This window comes from Terrapene carolina, unplaced genomic scaffold (genome assembly GCF_002925995.2).
Source record: "Terrapene carolina triunguis isolate 2854851 unplaced genomic scaffold, T_m_triunguis-2.0 Scaffold95, whole genome shotgun sequence".
NCBI lineage: Eukaryota > Metazoa > Chordata > Testudines > Emydidae > Terrapene > Terrapene triunguis.
The window spans coordinates 20,988,350-21,008,007 of record NW_020664446.1 but is presented as its reverse complement, the minus strand read 5'-3'; the positions used below and the strand labels follow the sequence as shown (position 1 = coordinate 21,008,007).

At 38.2% G+C, this 19,658-nt stretch overlaps 2 protein-coding genes across 5 annotated transcripts in view; one reads left to right on the top strand and one right to left on the bottom strand.

Annotated features, from left to right (window-relative positions):
• CTBP2 (C-terminal binding protein 2) overlaps window positions 1-5,477 on the top strand; it is a 178,250-nt gene extending 172,773 nt beyond the window's left edge. For all 3 annotated transcript variants that reach the window (XM_024210656.3, XM_024210648.2, XM_026650901.2), the window contains one exon: window positions 1,497-5,477. In XM_024210656.3, coding sequence (XP_024066424.1) covers window positions 1,497-1,677 — 181 coding nt within the window. In that variant the 3' untranslated portion in view covers window positions 1,678-5,477. The remainder of the gene's footprint in view (window positions 1-1,496) is intronic.
• Window positions 5,478-6,755: 1,278 nt separating this feature from the next.
• The window catches only part of ZRANB1 (zinc finger RANBP2-type containing 1), a 75,082-nt gene continuing 62,179 nt past the window's right edge, over window positions 6,756-19,658 (bottom strand). For both annotated transcript variants that reach the window (XM_024210667.2, XM_024210675.2), the window contains 4 exons: window positions 17,689-17,809; window positions 16,555-16,684; window positions 8,874-9,103; window positions 6,756-7,860 (listed from right to left, as the gene is read on the bottom strand). In XM_024210667.2, coding sequence (XP_024066435.1) covers window positions 7,642-7,860; window positions 8,874-9,103; window positions 16,555-16,684; window positions 17,689-17,809 — 700 coding nt within the window. In that variant the 3' untranslated portion in view covers window positions 6,756-7,641. The remainder of the gene's footprint in view (window positions 7,861-8,873; window positions 9,104-16,554; window positions 16,685-17,688; window positions 17,810-19,658) is intronic.

Here is a 19,658-nt window from a genome sequence, read left to right as displayed (position 1 = left end):
GGTTCAAACTGTTAGTTGCCCACTTTTACAAGAGTCATTTTCAGAAGACTGACTTCAGTGAAATGTTTGCATGGTAATAATGGTCCACCGGATGTTTTTCCCTTTAGAAGAGATTACGCTAATATAGTTAGAATATCTTCGTGTGTCTCCGTGATATAGCACACCTGGTGCAAGTTAGGGACCTCATTGAGCTCACTTTCACATACAGCCTGCTGCCAGGCTACATTCTTGTACCATAAAATGTATCTCAGACAATACGTTAACATGAGGCCAGTAGATTTGTTCAGATCCTTCCTAAGTGAGAAGCTGATTTCTATGGTTAAGACAGCTGAAAAAACAGAATGGGGTAGTTGTGGTGTCAATAGGAAAGCTCAGCTTGGGCAACTATGAGTTAATTTAAAAAAAAAATAATGCATAAAGCCTGTGCGCTAACAATATGCAAAATTAAGCACATCAGGTAAAGGATTGCAACTAACTGGCTGGCACGATGCAAGACAAAAAAGGGTAGTGAAGTATGATACCTGATGGTGAAGGAAGCCTTGGTTGCATTTTAAATATTCAATACATTTATTTTTCCTTTCTCTCCCCCCCATCCCCCAACAGTTTTACCCAATTCAAATAGAAGTTTTTCAGTTCTTGCCTTACTTCCTGCTAGCTGGGCATGGGAATTGTCCCTTAAGTTACAATGGTAGTGCTGTTTACAGAGACTGATCTCCTTCTCTACACTAGAAGAGATTAAACATGGAATAATACCCTAAATAAAGTTTGAAATAACATTTATATAAACACTTCGGTAACAACAAATGCTGAAAGCATTTTCCTCCTACTTTTTCACCCCCTCACCCCCACAGCCTAGTGGATTTTTTTTTATAATAGAGGAAGTGCTCTTCTTCACCCATTAAAGTCTTCATCAGTTACAAGGTATGGCTGTAAATCACACCAGTCCATATTCAGGGATCTTTTCACATCAGCGCCTAGTGGCCACTAGTGTATCTACTGAAGGACTTTCAGGTTCTGTATAAAGGCTAAAGCCTCATTCCATTTCCTTATAAATTTATCATTTAAGTAGTTTTGTGTCAAGGGCTACTGCAATGTTATTGCCTCAAAAAAATCTTGATATGGAGGTATGTATTTAATCTGTGAAGGTGTATTGGCATGACTGTTACTATCACTACACCAGTGGATAGAGACTACGCCAGCTGCAGTTTGTTTCTCCCTGTCTGATCATAGCTCCCTTGAAGTGATGTGGAAAATAAATGTGCACAGCCCTAGCTGGACTATTTTACTTTAAAAATTAGTTCAACTTTAAGCTTTTGAGCAAACAGTAGGTTTTAGTTTTTTTTAAAAATGTCTTAGGTATTAAAATAGTTACACCTTGCTGCGTGTTTTGGTGAATTATAGACACCACAACACAGGTAATTTGTTCTGGTTATTCCTTAATACATGTCTTTCTACAGTATTTTTGCCTATTGGTGTCATTACCTGTTTCTTCCTAGATATCCACCTGGCATGGTCAGTGTCGCACCTGGAGGGATTCCAGCAGCAATGGAGGGCATCATACCTGGAGGCATTCCCGTCACCCACAATCTTCCAACAGTGGCACACCCTTCCCAAGCTCCATCTCCTAACCAGCCCACAAAACATGGGGACAACAGGGAGCACCCTAATGAGCAATAGCAGCTAATTTAAAAATTATTCAATAAACTTGGGACCAAGAGACATTGGAAAAAAAAAGTTATACAGGAACTAAAAAAGGAATTTGATACAAAATTTGTAATGTTGATTTTGGACAGATGCATCATTGATGTTCCAGTGTTAACTACAATGCGATAGCAGTCAAGACTGGGGAGAAACCCTGAAGAAGTCACCTGCTTTACTGAAGTACTGACAACTAGGATGATATACATTAATGATCAGCTTCGGTTACTGTGTGTTAAGTTTCCTTCATCTGTGCATCAAATCACAAGAATAAAATAGATTTCCCCTTCTCAGCCCTTGGGAATAAAGGGGCCTATTCACCTGTATTTACAGTGTTGCATCAAGCAAACCTGAAAGAGTTAACATAAGAAATTTAAGAGGAAACCATCATGTGGATTCAGCCCCTTCTTTATTCAATTGTCTAGTTACCTCTTTTTACAGGAGGAGAAAATACTGGCCTAGAGATGAGAAAAAAAATGTCTTGGTGCAGTCCTAACTGGCCAGTAATATATATTGAGAGTTCTCTTAATAACGTTTTAATTATAGCCATTCAGGCCAGGAAGGTTAGGATGCGGAAAAAAAGTGTCAGTTAAATAGCTCCCCTCCTAAAACATGAAAGTAGAAATGTTTCTCTCATCTGACCGACACACTGAATAAAGTAGCTGTAAATTCAGTTATGCCCCCCAGGGATGCAAAAAAAAAAAAAGTAGTAAGTTTCTCACACTATTTGTACTCAAATATATTTTCTCAGTTTTAAATCTGCAGCTATTTTATCGAGTGCAAACGTCTTGAGCTGGAAAGGGTTCAAGAAGAATAATGTTGCATTTCCTTATGTCTCAGGAAACACTTTTTATGGTAACTTGTCAGACTGTATGAACAAAACCCACTTTTTTAGACATTGATAAGAGTCTTCTTTTCTTCACGTGATATTTTATACAAGGACACTTCAAAAATGTGTTATTAGATGTGACTGATTTTAACAAATCCTATTAGATTTGTATCAACTAGTTACATGTTATATTCATAGTCTTTTGTGAATCATCGCCTTTTTGTTTATAAAGATGGCCTGTTTTGAGCCTTTGTATGGGGGGGGGTTACATTCCTGTTTCTGTGACAAAAAAAAAAAAAAATATCGTAAACTGTCCCAAACAGAAAGAACAATGGCTATCAGAAGTATGTTTTGTTTTAGTGTGTTACCGTTATTGTATTTGTTTATTGTGAAAGTGGACATTTAGCGTTCAGTGCAGTTTTCAATAAAAAGTGATAAAATTTCTATAATTTCTGAAATGTAGAGCCCTCAATGCAATTTTAATATGCTTAAAAATAGAAACCCTTTGAGAATGTAAAGTAAGTCATAAATGTGATCAGAACAGCATTAGTCCCCACCTCTTAAAAAGACATCATGGCTGCACAACTCACAGTGAGGCAGGGCAGATCTTCAGCTGCTATAAATTGTTACAGCTCTATGACAATTTACAGCAGTTGAGGATCTGCCCTGAGGTTTCTATTCCACATGTAGATATTTATAATTTAGAAATTCTGGAGAAACTCAATTTAACCTTGCTGATTCCTTAGTCAGTTCAGTTTTAGAAAAACTCGCCTGTGTTACTTTCTACCCCATGATTTTTTACTTCTCAAAAAAATGCATTTTGGATACCTACCTTGCTAATATTTAAATTCTGTGCAACTTTCATTTACCCTACATATTAAAGAAACTCACCCTCGTGAACATTGTGCTTTGGGAAGGAGCTAGCCCTTGGCTGTACAACCTTTTAATAAGTGTTAACACTTATCTACACTAGACAGAGAAAATGTTAAACTTGATTCTCTAGAAACTTGCTAAGTCTGAGCACTAGCAGCTTCAAACTTCACTGCATGGAGGGTCCATCCTTGTATTAATGCCAACATCCACTTGAATAGATGGGGCAAATAACTGGACATGGGGAAAAAACAATTGAAACCAAGAAGTTTCTAGTTACAAAACTGTATTTTTGTTTGTTTTAAATTAAATGGAAAGCTATTTACCAGCTTCAAACATGTTACAAAGAGGTCACATTTCATAGCTGTGTGACTATCCTTTTGTCAATGATCTAACATAGCAAGTATGAATGATTATCCATAAACACCAGCATAGAGAAACCAGGAGAATAAAACAGGTTAGTTAGAGAGAGGACATTTGGGAAACATGAAAATGAAGATAAAACATTTAATTCATGTTGTCAAGATTTAAAGTGACTATTTTAAAAATAACTTGTTGGTACTGTCGTTTTTTAAAATAAGCAGTTGCATTTCAGATGGGTGTAAACACTGTTCTAGGAAACAGAATAATTTGTGCCAGTGGTTCCTAGTGCATCCATTGCCAGCAGTGGATTTTGAATCAGGAAAATAAGAGTCCTGGCACAAACCTTTCAGAGAATGGCAGATGCTGTAGACTTTCATCCAGTACTTATAAAAATAAGACTAGATGCAAATCATAGCAAACTTAGACAATAGCTTCCAATTAAGTTTTACAGTTCAACAAGAACTAAAAATGAATTTAAAAAATCCAAGTGTTACAAAGTATCATAGTAACAGGCTTCAGTTTAAAAACAACACTGTACTTCTGGGGTTGTGACCAGTATAGAGGGATTCAACTGTCTGTAGTACAAACACCAACAAAATATGCAAGGAGTAGGTCATATGGAGATGGGGAGAATGTGAATCCAGCCTGACTTGACATATTACTGGGTCCAAAGCAAGGTGACTGTAGTATGCCTCAAGTTTTTTCAGACTGAAAAGTTAGTATGCAAGGGGAGGGGAGAGAAATGTATGCCAGATAGCTGCTGCTCAAGATTTGTGCCTTTTGCTTTACTGACAAACCAATTTACTGCTGCTTTTGTACTAATACAAGGAAGGCTGGGGGCGCTTCCATCAATCAAGGATAACATGAAGCAGTTCATACAAGTAACAAAAATGTGACTGTGCTGATAAAACTGGCATTTTTAAAAAAAAAAAAAAGTGTCACCACTTCATACAGTAAAGCTCACAGAAGTTACTTCTCCTTAAGCAGTTAATTAAGCAACACAACAAGAATTCTGCATTCTTCAAAATGAACAGCAATACTACTTTGCTAAGGGAGTATGAAACATTCTAGTAATGCTGGTTAAAAGCTATACTGTAGCAGCACTCTGGATGATTTCAGCATGCCCTGGTTTAACAAAAGCGACCCAGGAATTAAATTCTAGTAAGGAATTCATGACTAGTCCAAGACAATTCCCAGATGCAGAGGGGGCAAGAGTTTGAAATGAAAAACCAAGTACTGGGCTATGTAAGCATTCAACAGTAAAAAGCCAAGTGGTAAATTTAATATAGACTGGGTCAATATAGGACTTACCCACCAACTGCACATACGTGTTCGTAAACCTTCAAGTATGTCAAATGGGGAGATTTAATGTACACTGGCTACCATGCTGGGAAAAGGACAATTGTTTACACCTTCATCTACTGTAGTGGGTGAGATGCACTGTCAACAGATAAACCCCCAACTCATTTAACTAGGGATTTTTGTTTAACAAGTCTCACTTAATTTTGAAAACACAGTGAGGCTTGTTAGCCTGAACCTGTCCTTTTATAGATTAGAAGAAAGCAGTAATGGTTAATAAAACTCTACAAAAAGTATGAAGGGTGTCAATTTGTAACAAAAGTGGGGCATAGATATTAGACAGTGTGGGGTTTGGTTTGCTTTTCAAAATCAAAAGCTGTAATTGCTTGTATAGTAAACTTACATTAAATCTCTTTAACAATGAAAGGATGTTCATTTCTTCAAAGGAACTCAAATTTGGGTACAGTCCACCCGTACTGTTGGAGGCAAGATAAGGCTTGCTTTTGCAACAATTTGGTTGGAGAATGGCAGAATAATGAATAAAGGTTAAAAACTATTTCACAAGGAAGGTATTTGAATCTTGCTTCTTATGACTTGCAGTAACTGTGTCATCTGGGGGAAGATATGTCAATGAAGCAAAGTGTTATCTGCTGTTTGTGTGTTTGTCAACACCATTCACATAGCATACTGAAATGAATGCATGAGCTCTTAACTTAAGTTACTCATTGGTCATGGTACACATGGATTTCACTGTAAGGTAACATCATCATCTTGGAAGAATGAGGACAAGGTATCAATCTACCCGACTACTGCATTTAGAAAACAAACTGAAATCAAGATTGTATGTTAAGGTAGAACCTGTTCACTATCTGTGATTCTTCTATTTTCACTCAGGTAATTCATACATATACTGCAAAGAAACATGCATTCTTTTACCTGAAAATCTATGCATGCACCAATCAAAGGAGACCTAAATGGCCAAAAGTGTGAAGACACATTTCATAATAAATGTCAATGGAATCTGAGAGGGAAAAAATTGCTAACTTAATACAGCACTTCATTAGTTCTATATTTTTGGTGTTTTGTCACCAAGATTATCTAGGAGTTGTGCACATTTCAATACCATCTAAAGCAGCATTTGGAAGAAAAAGCAGCAAGTTCTTTAGTGTTTCCATAGCCTTAAACTACACAAAAATATGCACTTTATGGGTCTTCTTTTGAAATTCTAGGTCATCTACTGCAAAGTTCCCTATCCATCAGCCACGCACTCACACTATCAATAGTTTTCAAAGTGCTTATTAAAGAAGATCTGAATTGCATTGTATATGTAAAAAACTGGCATCAACCTTCAGTGTTTCTAAGCAAGGTTGTTTTAAGATAAACTTTAGCCATTACGAATTGCATGGCTGAAGTTTATCACATATAATAAAATTTCTACTGATGAATATACTCTGGACTTAGACTTTTATGAACCTTACATATTAAGTATGGCCACAAAAGTCAACATGCAAGAAATTCCCAGGTTTACATAGAGAAATATATTATACGGTGCTTTTTTTAAAAAGCCACTTTTAATTAAAAAAAAAAAAAAACTTCATTCTAAATTGCCAAGAGTTCTCACTAATGATCAAGGAGTGCCCCTAGTAAAAGGTAGTTTTCACTTGCAATGTTTAACTAGGGTGAAAGACTCACATATCACAGCAAGACTCGGTTTGGACAATATGAAATTCTCAAATCACACTTGAGTTGGCAACTCCACGCAATTGTTTAGTATGTAATCTCTGGCATAACATTTTAGGTCACTTTTCTAAATAAATATTTCAAGCATACTGAAGAAAGTATTAAATGTTACAAGGTGAAATATTAATAGAGAGCAGAAAGGACTTTTTCAGAAAACAAAATATAAGTTCACTCAATGAAAAATGTAGCTCTTCTTCCACAGTTTGTTCCTTAAAGATTTGATTTTATTATAATGGGCACAACAGTAACTAAAATATTAATAAAATAATGAACTTTGTTTGTACTTCTGACTTGCTCTGGATAGTTTGTGCAAACAAAAAAATAAACCTCACCATCTGACCTGGGCACTAGTGAGATCTCACAAAATGGCCTTTCAAGAAAATGTGTCAGAATATTTAAAGAGTGATGTAGAATACAAGTTCTACTGTAAAAGTAAATCTCAAAAGGAACAAATATCCATCTAACATGTGCTTTTGTAAGTGCCCTTATTTGAAAGAAATTTCTTCTCAATAATTAAGATGCTGGTATACTTTTTTCCTATTACACAACTTCTTACACAACCACATGCGATACATTTATAGACAGATTTGCAACTGGAAAGAAACAAATGTTTTGTCTTGATAATAAAATTAGTTTTTTGTTTTTGTTTTTACAAACTGTAGTCCAACCAATTTAGCTCTCTTCACACAGCAGATGAACCTCTATACTCTCCCCATGCTGGTAAGTAAAATCCTTTCAGCATGCTTCTGCTAGATTTAAGTCAATCCATAACAAACTGCTAGAGCACGACTCTAACTTTGGGGTCATCAGACACTATGCATTGATACTTTATTTTTATTTCATCATTCATCATCATCGTCTTCATCTTCCTCACCATCAGAAAGGGATGTACAAGGGCGAATCTGTCGGTAACGGTCAAGCCACTTCTCTACCATTTGTGTGACCAGGGGATGATTGCGGCGACGAGAGCTTTTCTGCATAGCAACAAGGACTCCACCCTCTGTCACACAGCAGTCTAGCCATTCTCTGAGCAGCTTTTCTTGCTGCTCCTCATTACCTATCTTAGGGGACAGAAAACAGACTCAGGATGAAGGTTTCAAGATTGCTGACAACTTTAAGGAAACAACCTGTGGTATATTGTGACATCTGAACTAAAGTAGTACCACTACTCTACTTAAATACCGTTAGTGGGACATAACATCTCATAATATTTATCAGGGTTTTTTTGGCTTCTATTTTTGAGAGTTTAATCTAAGTGCACACTCAGGTTTTACAAAAAAAAATTTATAATTGTTACATTAGTTCTTATACTCAATCGTACTTGCCAGTTTTCCCTCTCCCTCATCTTTCAAAAATCCATTTAAAAATAAACCTTAGTACAGTGCAAATATTGGTATGTTACCTACTATACAGAAACAGCAGACAATTCTAAAGCTGATGAGTTCTTACAAAGCGCTTGTAAATCACAAGGCAATCCTTCCAATTCTAGTAATACTCTGCTCCAAACTTCTGTTCTTGAAGACATTGTTCAAAGTTATGGCTTGCCAGGTAATATTCCCTTTATAACTAAAATTATATACTATTTCTCCTTTCTCTACATACTGGCTTCTGTGGACAAGGACCCATCTCCAAATCCTCAAATGTGGCTCTACACTTAGCTACAGTGGCTCCCTATCAGTATCAGCAAACAAGCATAGTTTAGTTAAAGCAAAGATGTAGATTATACTCTAACTCTTAGAGCCTACTGGCCAATAAATAAGTTGCACTCAATCTAGGGCTGAACTTAAATTTTTAGTTAACTGGGTGCCTATTCTAGATATATCTGGGTCCATTTCAGGGTTACTGCATTTGTATTTACATATACAGTACATTTACATTCAACTTGTAAGAAACTAAACCAAGTTCCACAGATGTGAGAAGCATCCTTTTGCACTGTCTCAAATTATGGGGAGGAGAGCAGAATCAGAAAAGGGTAGGTGTATTTAAAACTTCAAACATGTCAGACTGCAAGAGAGACCTCGTGTACTTACAAATAAGTGTGGAAAAAGTTGCCAGCCACATAAATGCTTCTTACCTCTTGAGCAGAAAGGAAGTGAATATGCAGTAATTTCCTCTCGCTGTCAACCAATGGTAAAAAAGTAATGGTAACATCATCATCAGTGTTCAAATTAGCACCAGCACCTCGATTGCCATAACCATCATTCTCCATGGCAACCAGAGCAGAGAAGTGGCCCCTTGTATAGCCCAGAGCAATAGGACTTTTCCAACAAAAACTCTGTTCCCATAACAAAGGTAAATATACACCTAGAAATAAAAGGAAAAAGGGCTAAGACACAGAACTGGAACTGGAGCCCTCTTTTACATTAAAGTGATTTTTGGTGGAGAGGGGGTTTCCAAGCTGCTTTTGTTAGCTGAATATTAACATAATATGGACATTAAAAGCACTCAACCACAATGTAGCTGTTAAAATGGATCAGGCTTTCCCAATATCATCAATCATTACTGGGTTAAGCATGAGATTACAATATACATACCCTTATCCGCTACAGTACAAGTTTATGCCTAGATTGCCCATACAGTTCCAGCTAGTACTGCAATTCCATTGCCCTTTCCACACAATAAGCAACAAGAGTAAATAATATAGCAGTAATAAGATTTCATGTTTGGTAACCCCTTAAAATATAAGAAGTTCCACAGCATAAGAGAATAAAACACTACACTTGTATTTTCATTGTTTTCTTAAACCATCAAAAATTTTGCCTTCTGCTTTCAGAAGATATTATTAAAAGAATCTTCTCGCACGCCAAGATTATGCAATACTGAAGTACATGGCAAACTTTCCCTGTCTGGCCAGACAGCCTTCATAACCTGTAGTCACACTGTATAAATGGGCTGCATCAATTATTTATTACCAAAAAGATCATACTACTTGCTTAGATAAAAGACTAGTTGAAACCTAGACTAGTTTCACATTCCAATTTCAGAAATAAAGTGAGTAAATTGCACTGCTGGGATTTTTTTCTTCTAGGAACATGCGTAATTCTTGATGCGTACTCCTGCAAGACAACTGAAGCAAAAGCATGCCTTACCTTGTGACAGTTTATAAATAGCTGTGCGTAAACCAAGTGCATATGTACCATAGCAACCTTTCGTAGCGTAGCTGCCTGCAATGTGTTAGGCAGCTATGGTTGCAACAAAATACAAGCCATATCTTTGCTCCTACAACATTCGTGGAACACTGACGCACTAAAGGACAATACTGAAAAGGGATGCTAAATATTTCTGAACAATGAAAATCAATGAACCAGTCTGCACATTTTAACACGTACTTCCAGGTACTCAGAACTGGCCATGTTTGGATTGCAAACACTACAGGGAAATATATAAAATTATTTCAATTTTCTCTGGAAATTTTTCCTATTAGATTTAGGCTTACAGATATGTGTTACTACTAACCAAGTGTCCCTTTAACATTTTGTTTAAATTAAAAATTTTTGAATTTTAAACAAATGGTCAACTTTCCATTTGATTAACCTGATTTGTAGAAAGAGATGCAGAATGAGGATGAGTTACCAAAAACAACAACAAATTTTTTTGCAATTCCTCAGAATTAATTCTGCACGCATATTTAGGCAAATGACTTCAGTAAACCAAATACTGATATTAAAAATATATGAAGTCCCAAACCCATGAAGCATTAATGGGAAACTAATTTATTAGATTTTGAGTGCTTCCATGTCAAAAGATGCTAATGACAATTTAATTTCCAATTTTCAGAAGAAACTAAGTAGCATGAAAATTATAAGACAAAACAAGAAAAGCAAGGACATTCAGTTGTCTGTCTTTACCCGCATATCAAAACCAGGAGATCTCAGATATGCAACATTATGAATTGACCCTAGTCTTCCACCACAGATACAATGAAAAATATTAAAAGGCTGTTCTCATCTCCCATAGAATCATTTAGGTCCTCTCCAGCCCCACCTCCGCCTGCAGAGTTTGGCAGTTAACTTTTAGCTCAGATTTAGGATTTCATGGGGGCCTACTCTCACATCACTGATGACAGGGTCAGTGAGGGGACTAACTAAGATAGAGGAGGAAAGCACCAGCTGCACACCATCAGCTGCCACCGATAGACTTCCACAGCTGTCACGCAGGAAGCTGTGCTCTAGTGAAAAGAACCCCCAAATCCATTGGCTTGCTCTGCCAAATACTGCAGTGTCCCTGGCATGCTGGGTAATAGCATAATGAGAGGAACGTGTGGACTGACGACCACGTCGCTGCCCTGCAGATCTCCTGGATCGGAACCTGAGCTAGGAATGCCACTGAGGAGAATGTGCTGTTAGTGCAGGGGCAGGTATCTCTGCTAAACTGTACCATGACAGGACGTGATCCACAATTAAATTCTTTGAGAAGACAGGAGTCCCTTCATCCTGTCTGCTACTGCGAAGAACAGCTGGTTCGACTCACGAAACGGCTTTGTGTGTTCGATAGAAAAGGCCAATGCCCACCGAACGACCAAGGAGTGGAGCCTTTGCTCCCGACTGTTAGCGTGTGGCTTAGTGTAAAAGCCTGGTAGAAAGATGTCCTCATGGGCATGAAACTGAGAGTCGACCTTCGGGAGAAAGGCTGGGTGAGGCCTAAGTTGCACCTTGTTCTTATAAAAAATGGTGTAAGGAGACTTGGAAGTTAAGGCCTTAAGCTCAGACATTCTCCTAGCTGATGTTATTATGACCAGGAATGCCATCTTCCATGACAGGTAAAGTAATGAGCAAGTCGCTAGGAGCTCGAAGCGGGGCCATTAGTCTTGAAAGAACTAGATTAAGGTCCCAAGACGGAATCGGCTGGCTAACCTGTGGGTATAATCTGTTGAGACCTTTAAGAAACGAACCAACCGTCAGGTTGGAGAAGACTGATCAGCCAACTACTCCTGGGTGGAATGCCAAAATGGCAGCTAGGTGAACCCTTATCGATGAGACCGACAGGCCCTGCTTCTTTAAATGCAGTACATAGTCTAAAATGAGAGGTATTGGTGCCTGTGTCGGAGGGGTGCAGCCCTGCGAACACCAGATCAAGAATCTCTTCCACTTGGCCAGGTAGGTGGCCCTGGTGGAGGGTTTCCTACTGCCAAGGAGAACCTCCCTAACAAGCTCAGAGCACATTAGTTTTACTGGGTTTAACCAGGAAGCTTCCAAGCTGTAAGGTGGAGAGACTCGATGCTGGAGATGGCCGTGGTCTTAAGTGATCACATCCAGAAGCTCCACCCCCTTAGTTGTAGGGGAAATGGAGGCAGGCGCCGGGTGCCCCTGTGTGGGACACACATCGGTAGCACTGTCAGACCCGGCTGCTCTCACCGTGGGCGAGCACCCTCTGTCTTCTTGTGCCACTTATGCGGCACTGGTGAGCATGAGCAGTGCCGTGTTGCCTCCCTGGGCTTCGGCACCAGGGAGTGTCGGTGCTGAGGGTCTCTATGCCTAGAGTCCTTCCTCGGTGAAGTCTCTCTAACGGAGGCCGGAGCGCTCCACACGGAGGTGCTCAGTACCGAGTCCTGTTGGCCCAGAGCCGGCTGGGGACGGAGGGCTGCCTCCATAAGGAATTGTTTGAGCCTGAAATCTATTTCCTTCTTTGTTCTTGGGCAGAACCCTTTGCAGATCTTGCAGCGATCTGTCTGATGTCTCTCCCCCAGACACTTATGGCAGAACCCATTGGCACAGAATTGTGGCAGGTCCCACATGGCTTAAACCCTTGGTCCTGAACCCCAAGAGGGGAGGGAACTGGGATTGGAGGGTGGGAACCCCCCACTTCTAACTACTAAGACTACTAACTAATGAATTATTTACAGGATAATCAAAAGTCCGATCACTAGGGGAAATGCTTGCTGAGGCAAGAGAGAGATGCAGCTCCAACGACTGTCGCTGGTGGCAAAAGGAACTGAAGAGGCGGCAGGTTGGCAGAGACCTATATACACCACCATGAAGGCACAACTCCAGGGGACTCCACAGCTGACAAGATGGGTACTGCTAGGGGGAAAACCTTCCGACGACTCTGCATGCTGCGCGCGCACACCTACTTGGAATCAACATGAGCAAGCAGTCCACGAAGAATATATGGTTTACAAGAAATATTCAGCTCAAACTAATTTTCTCTTAAACATTTTTTAAAAGTTATCTGTAAATTGATGAACACATTTTCCCACATACCAAACCAATGTAGCTACTTTGCTAAACAGGGAGGGATACTTATCTCAGTTTCTGTGTCTCCAAATAGTGGATGAGTTTACTGAGAATAACAGCATCATTATTTTTCTTTTCTTTTCTTTTTTTAAACCAAGAAACCACATAACATTCAGATAAATGCTGTTAGAAAGAACTGCTAGCATTAAGATTTATAAAAAGGATCTGATTATCAGCTAATAATGAGTTTGTAAAAGATACAGGTTGAGTTGGGATAGTCTCAGAGTAGTCAGCAAGATAAGTTACAGAAAACAAAGGATGCAAGACTTTAAGAACTATATCTATGCTGGAAGCCATCAAATCCAGAACTTAAGTCTCAAGAACACATGAGAACTAACTTCAGAAAGCTACCTTATTTTCAAAAATGTCATGGTTATGTCTTGAAGTGTACACATCCTGGTGTGGTATTTAGGCTGAGTAAATGGTACCCTCAATAACATTTTTAATATTTAACCAAAATACTAAAAGGTCAGTTGCACTTTTGGGAATCAATTGGCTGTTATTGGAGTGACAGCAGTGCTGTCCTGTGGATAGACCAAGAGAAAGTCAGAAGATTTGGACCCTATTATAGACAACTCTCGAACTGCTGTGATCCTGGGCAAGTCACAGCATATCTGCCTCAGTTTCCGGTCTCAAATGGAAGGCACTAAAAGTCCATATTAAAGTATTAGTTTTGGCTGGCACTACTAGCTCAGTCACATCTTTCCCCCTCTATTTACCCCCCCCCCCACTCCGCCCACCCACCCATACTCACTCTCTCTCTCTCTCTCTCTAAACCAACTTGGTAAAATTGCAATGAAACTTTACTAGCCAAGGCACAAAAATCTTTTCAAGGCATAATGAAAAAAATAAACATACCTTTAAATCACCCATTAAAAAGATCTCTTGTCCCAGGTAAGTTAAGTTTTGCAAAGCTGCCCAAAACCAAAGACAACTAGCTCACAGGTTATGTGAAAGCCACTAGAAAGTGGTAAATACAAAGTCTAATTCTGCAATGTTGGAGTCCCTCAACATTTCAATATTTACTGCCTTCTACAGATTGGGTGTTTTTAATTGTAAAAAGAAATTCTCTGTTCAATCTCTTATACAACAAAGGGAATTTTTGAAACTATCAATCAGTGTGCTGTTTGTCTTGATGGAAATTGCTAAGCTTAGCAGAGAAGCAGTAGCAAAGACATCACATACATGCCCTTCATCTCCATTCACCCTTAGGTGTTCATTTCCAAATAACTGAAATATTTATATGTTAGCATCTAGGCAAAGTTGAACGTACACCTCTGGATATACACAGATGTGAGTCTAACGAACTAGAGACAGTTAAACAAAGTAGCATATTTACATTCATTCGACAAAGGCTGGGCTCCTCTTTACCTAGGAAGCCAAGCAGGAAAGATGGAAAATTGATTGAGGAATGCACAATTACAAGTTCGGTTAAAAAAAAATTTTTTTTTAGAACTGGTCAGCATCTATTTTATCACCTCATACTACATAAACAAGAGATCAATCACACATAATGGCAGAAAGTCTGTGGAATTAATTGCTACAGATGGTTACAAACAGATTGTAGGATGACCAGAAATATCTTTTGTAGTTATTCATACTAAAAGATGGGTCATCTAATTTCGTGCTTCAGAATGTAAGATATTGGTATGGGGTCAAGAAGGAATATCCCTCATAACCAACTGTATTCTATACAGAGGTTGAGGTAAAGTACTTGGCAAAACAATTGGCTACTGCTGAAGGCAAGATGCCAACTTTACGGTTCAATGTTTGATCAAGAATGGCAAAATACCAGAAACACTACCAATTCCTCTGCTATTCCAACCTTATTTTTTATTACCCCCTTTCATCTTCTCTAGCTACCTTAATATGGCATCTTACCTCTAGCCCAGAGGATGACTCCTTTAACTGTTCCTATAGGCTGCTGCACAAATCACGTGAGAGGGGGGCGCTGTGGAGTGACAAGGCATGCCGCTTAGTCCTCAAGGCTACCCAGCAGATACCTTTGTAACTCCTAGCTTTTATAAGCCTGGGGAGTAAAAGTGGGAGTCCAGAGTTCAGTTTAGGTCTCCCACTTTGTTGTGAGACTATTATTTGAATGATGATCCCCCCCACAATCCCTCCAATTTATAAAAGGCACCGAACAAACTCCTTCAGTGCATGTAAAATACAAATACATCAGTTTTGTTATAAACTGAATTATTATAACTTCTAATAACCTGGTATACGTGGAGCTAGGGATTCTAATTATTTATACTGCAATAATGCCTAGGAGCCCCAATTGTGGACTAGAATCCCACTGTGCTAAATGCTGAACAAATGCAGAATATATCACACGGGTACCACAGATGAAGATATAGTTGAAACAGGTTTTGTGGACTGCTCTTTCCAGTTTAATATTAAACAAACAAACAAAAAATCTGTAGATCTGAGAAGAACAGAATATGACAAAAATTTCTACAGATTTCTGCTGGCCCTTCCATTAAGCCACAAGTTAGAAAACATCTTTAATAGTTTCTTAACATGTTGCAACTTTTAAAAGGTACTCCTCTCCCCACAAGGAACTGGAAAGCAGGAAAATGCCCTTGGCAATTGCATCCATCTTAAAAATAAGCCTAATAATGACAAGACTATTTGAATTTTACTAAGGACCCCAGTTCAGAACCACCAGGAATGTTCATTACAGTTCCTAGCCCTCAGACTTTTTCTATTAACCCCTTAACATTTGGAGTCAAGATTTCCTGATGATGCACAAACACAATGAAAATGCTAATGAGATGAGTTCTGTACTTGCTAAATCTAAAGGGAAAACCAATCATTTAGAAATAGCCTGGCCTATATAATTATGGTTAATAGTATTTCATTATGAAATTAATTTACTCCTTACCATTTATGAATTACTTCATTTTTTAAAATCTGTGTGTTTTGTACTTCAGGCAAGGATCTTCTATAAGTGGTTTTCCATTACCTAAGACTCTGCAGAGTTCCATTAATCCAGTGTTTAGTGAAGCATTGCTACTGTTTCTCACATAACCATATTGTGCCATTATGTATTACAACAGTAACATTGACTAAACAAAATGCAGACTGATTTTCTGTTTGAAATGGGGGTAAGCTGCACCCCTGAAAATCACTTTTTATAATAGTGCAGCACCACCTTCATTATGCTACACATTTCTCCTGGCTTCTAAAAATGTAATAATGATCCTCAATAAACTGGATACAATTAACAAGTCTATAAAGAATGTATTAAGTGGCATTTAAAACATTCATCCTTTCACTCTGGCTGCACACGTCTGCTGTCAGCAAGTCTTGTACTTCGATAATCAGCCTCCCCATCAAGGAGTTAAACCACTGGTTGAACGCACAGGTTTATAAGAATTAGAGGCTTAAAACAACAGCTACTTTTGTATAAAGTCACTCCACCTCCCTTCCACTAGAATCTTATATCAAGCTGCTTTCAGACTCTTTTAAAACCCATTTTTTAAGAAGTACAAATTATAATTAGGTATCGAGGCTTACCTTGAAAACGGGTATATCCTAACGTTTCTCCCCGGAAACTCTTATAATACTTTACTCCATAAACTATAATTGGTCTTCTAAGAATATGTGCAAGTACAAAAATATGTGTCTGCTCCAAACTTGCGCCAGGCTATACCAAAGGAAAAAAGACAGACAATACTTGAAACAGAACTTTGATCTAACATTTACTTCTGTTTAACTTGATTGACAAAGCAGCTTCTGTATGAACTCCATAAAACCAGATTTTCATCCAACTAAAATTTTGTTGAAGTCTTGGCTGTCATTTAGATTTCAATAATCAAATATTTTTCTGGAATGTTTCACTTGCAGGAAGTTTACCTACCTAAAGTTAGAATACTCAAGTGATTGACCAACATATTTTGTAACATGGACAGTATTTAAATATTACAGGGAGAATGCACCTATAACTGAGGTTGCACAAGCATTCTTTTTTAATAGGCCATTTTCAGTTGCTTATTATTTTTTCCCTGATTTTTTTTTAATACAACAGGCTTGTTCTGTGTTCATGTGTGAAGTTTTATGCAAAGTCTGAGACCAAAAAACTCAGACATTTGAGAAAAGTAAAAACAATTACTCTTTTTCCAATAATGGGGAAAAAATGTAAATTTTAGCTGTTCTAACACATCAGTAGAAGATGGAAATCTGACAGGGAGATAGTCTCTAGGTTGTACTGGATTATGAAATGCAATCTCTTAATTTGCCAGTGCTTTAGTGGTTCAAGCTCACAAAAAGTCTGTAGACATGTTCATTCTCTACGATTACTTAAGGTGTTTGGGGAAGGAGGCAGGGCATTAAACAGAACAGAAACTGTGCTCCCATCTCCTACAAGCTTCATCCTACCAGATAAGAAAAATAACCTTTCAGCAAAACTGTGGATGCTACCAGTAAACTCAGAAATTATAAATTCAATTTTCAAATACAATTTCACAGTTTATTCTTGTGGAGAAGACCTTATCTGTAACACTTGGCGATTTCTGGTGTAAGAAAAACGGTTGATGTTTTCCTTAATAACGCAAAACTCTGGGCTGAATCAAGAACAATGCAAGTTTATGAAATTGCTCTTCAGATTCTACATCCCTTCCTAGAGTAAGATTTTAAAGAAAATTTTCTTACCTGACTAGCAAGAGAGAGTATAAACGCCCAATCTTCCTGCCACTGTTCCTCTCGCAGTGAGAAATGTAAACCAAAGCTTTGGGAGTACCATGACTCCCACTCTTTCCAACGGGTGTAAAACCTAGAACAGTGGGCAGCAAGAAAAAGAGGTAAAGCAAGTAAGATGGTAGTTTGATTTTTGAGAATAATTGTCATACAACAACTGATGGTAATATTTTAGAGTTTAAGAGTCAACGTTTATGAAAGAATAGAATGTGTTTCCTATTTCAATCTTGCAAAAACAATTTTAAAAGAAATCTTGTGAAACTTGAAATCTAAACTCTTCCATGCTGGCAATTTCCATTGGGCAGAAACAGACTGTAATCAGAAAAACAGCACTCCAAGTCCCAAGGAGGCAGACCAGCTGTAGCTTACCTGTAAACAGTTCTCCTAGCACCCATCAACTAATTCAGAGTTTGCATACGATTGGTTCTATCATGAAAAGGAAGCAACTAAGCTAATATTTTAATACCATCTATGTGATTGCTGTATATAAACAAGTTTCCTTAGCAGACAGTTAACCAAGCTGTGCTATTTTATGCATGTGTCTGAGAAAATACACAACAAAGAGTCCTTTCAATTGGTGAATGTATAATGTTGTAAGAAGACCAATTGACAGTAAGGCAACAAGTTATCCTCTTCTCATAATTCTTTCCACCACCACAGAGGAACTACTGGGATTGCTCAACAGTAAACTTTGACAAAGACTATCCATAAAGTGAAATAGCTATCTTGTACTGTTTTTATGAACTAAAGGAAATGATACAAGAGTCAGTCTGCAAATTACCTGGTACAAGGCTGATAATCCTTGCCTAAGAAGTCACTTGAGATCTGACTGAATGGGATCGAATGTCCACAGGAGGCACTTATCGTAACTGATGAAAGGCTTCTAATGGCCAATTTGATACATCTTGCATAGTTTATTTTGAAGCCTTATTGCCTTTTTTTTTTGGTAAATGTAGTTCCATAGGGAACAAACAAGGCATTGAATTTCATGTAAATTTAATGTTCTGTTTAAGGAGCAATTCCTTACTCTTCTCTCATCTGAAGAATGCAGATTTTTTTCTTTCAGGTGAATTGGTTTAGGACACAAGTAAAGTAGGTATGTCTCAAATTCAAAAGGATTGTAGTCCCCTCAGGTAGAAATCCAGAACCTTTTTTAAGAACGACTTTATCAAGAACAAAGTGTATGTTAATTTCAAAAATGGGTAACTACTAAAAATGTTTGAAATAGCCACAGATTTTTAATCACCAAAAGACAGTTATATGTTAACATCGGTAAGATGCACCATATTCAAAAATATTCAGATATTGCAAAGCAGCATAATTATATATCTGTAAATTATGTTAACCATAAGCATGACGTTGGAATTATTTGTAGCTGTCACTAGCAAACTAGAGATGCTTTTCTGTTCAAGAAGCCAGTTTAGGAGGGCATGCAGAAAAACGTTTCCGGAAGTTGTGTGGATCTTTCAGTGCTGCCAGTAAAAAACTCGGCGATCCTGACCCCCAGAGACTAGACTTCAATGCAGAGAGGACAGAGGGTGGGTCATAGAATACATGTCTGCATCACATCTTGAAGAACCACAGTTGAAGAAGAAGAAATGGTTACTTACTGTGAGTAGATGCAGCCATATATTCCACTTACATGACTCACAAGCAGTACCCAACCCAGAAGGTGGGCTCGGAGTCTACCTAAACAAGGATTGCAGGACCACCGTACCAAAACTCCATCCACCCTGGAAGATGTGGTAATGGCATAATGGTTTATAAATGTACATATGGATGACCATATAGCAACCTTGCAAATGTCCAATATTGAAATGTCACTGAGGAACACTATTGACATTGCTTGTGCTCTCGTAGGATGAGCTCACGTTCTACGAGAGCAGAGGAGACGCAGCTGAAGATATTTCATATGCAGCCTTGAT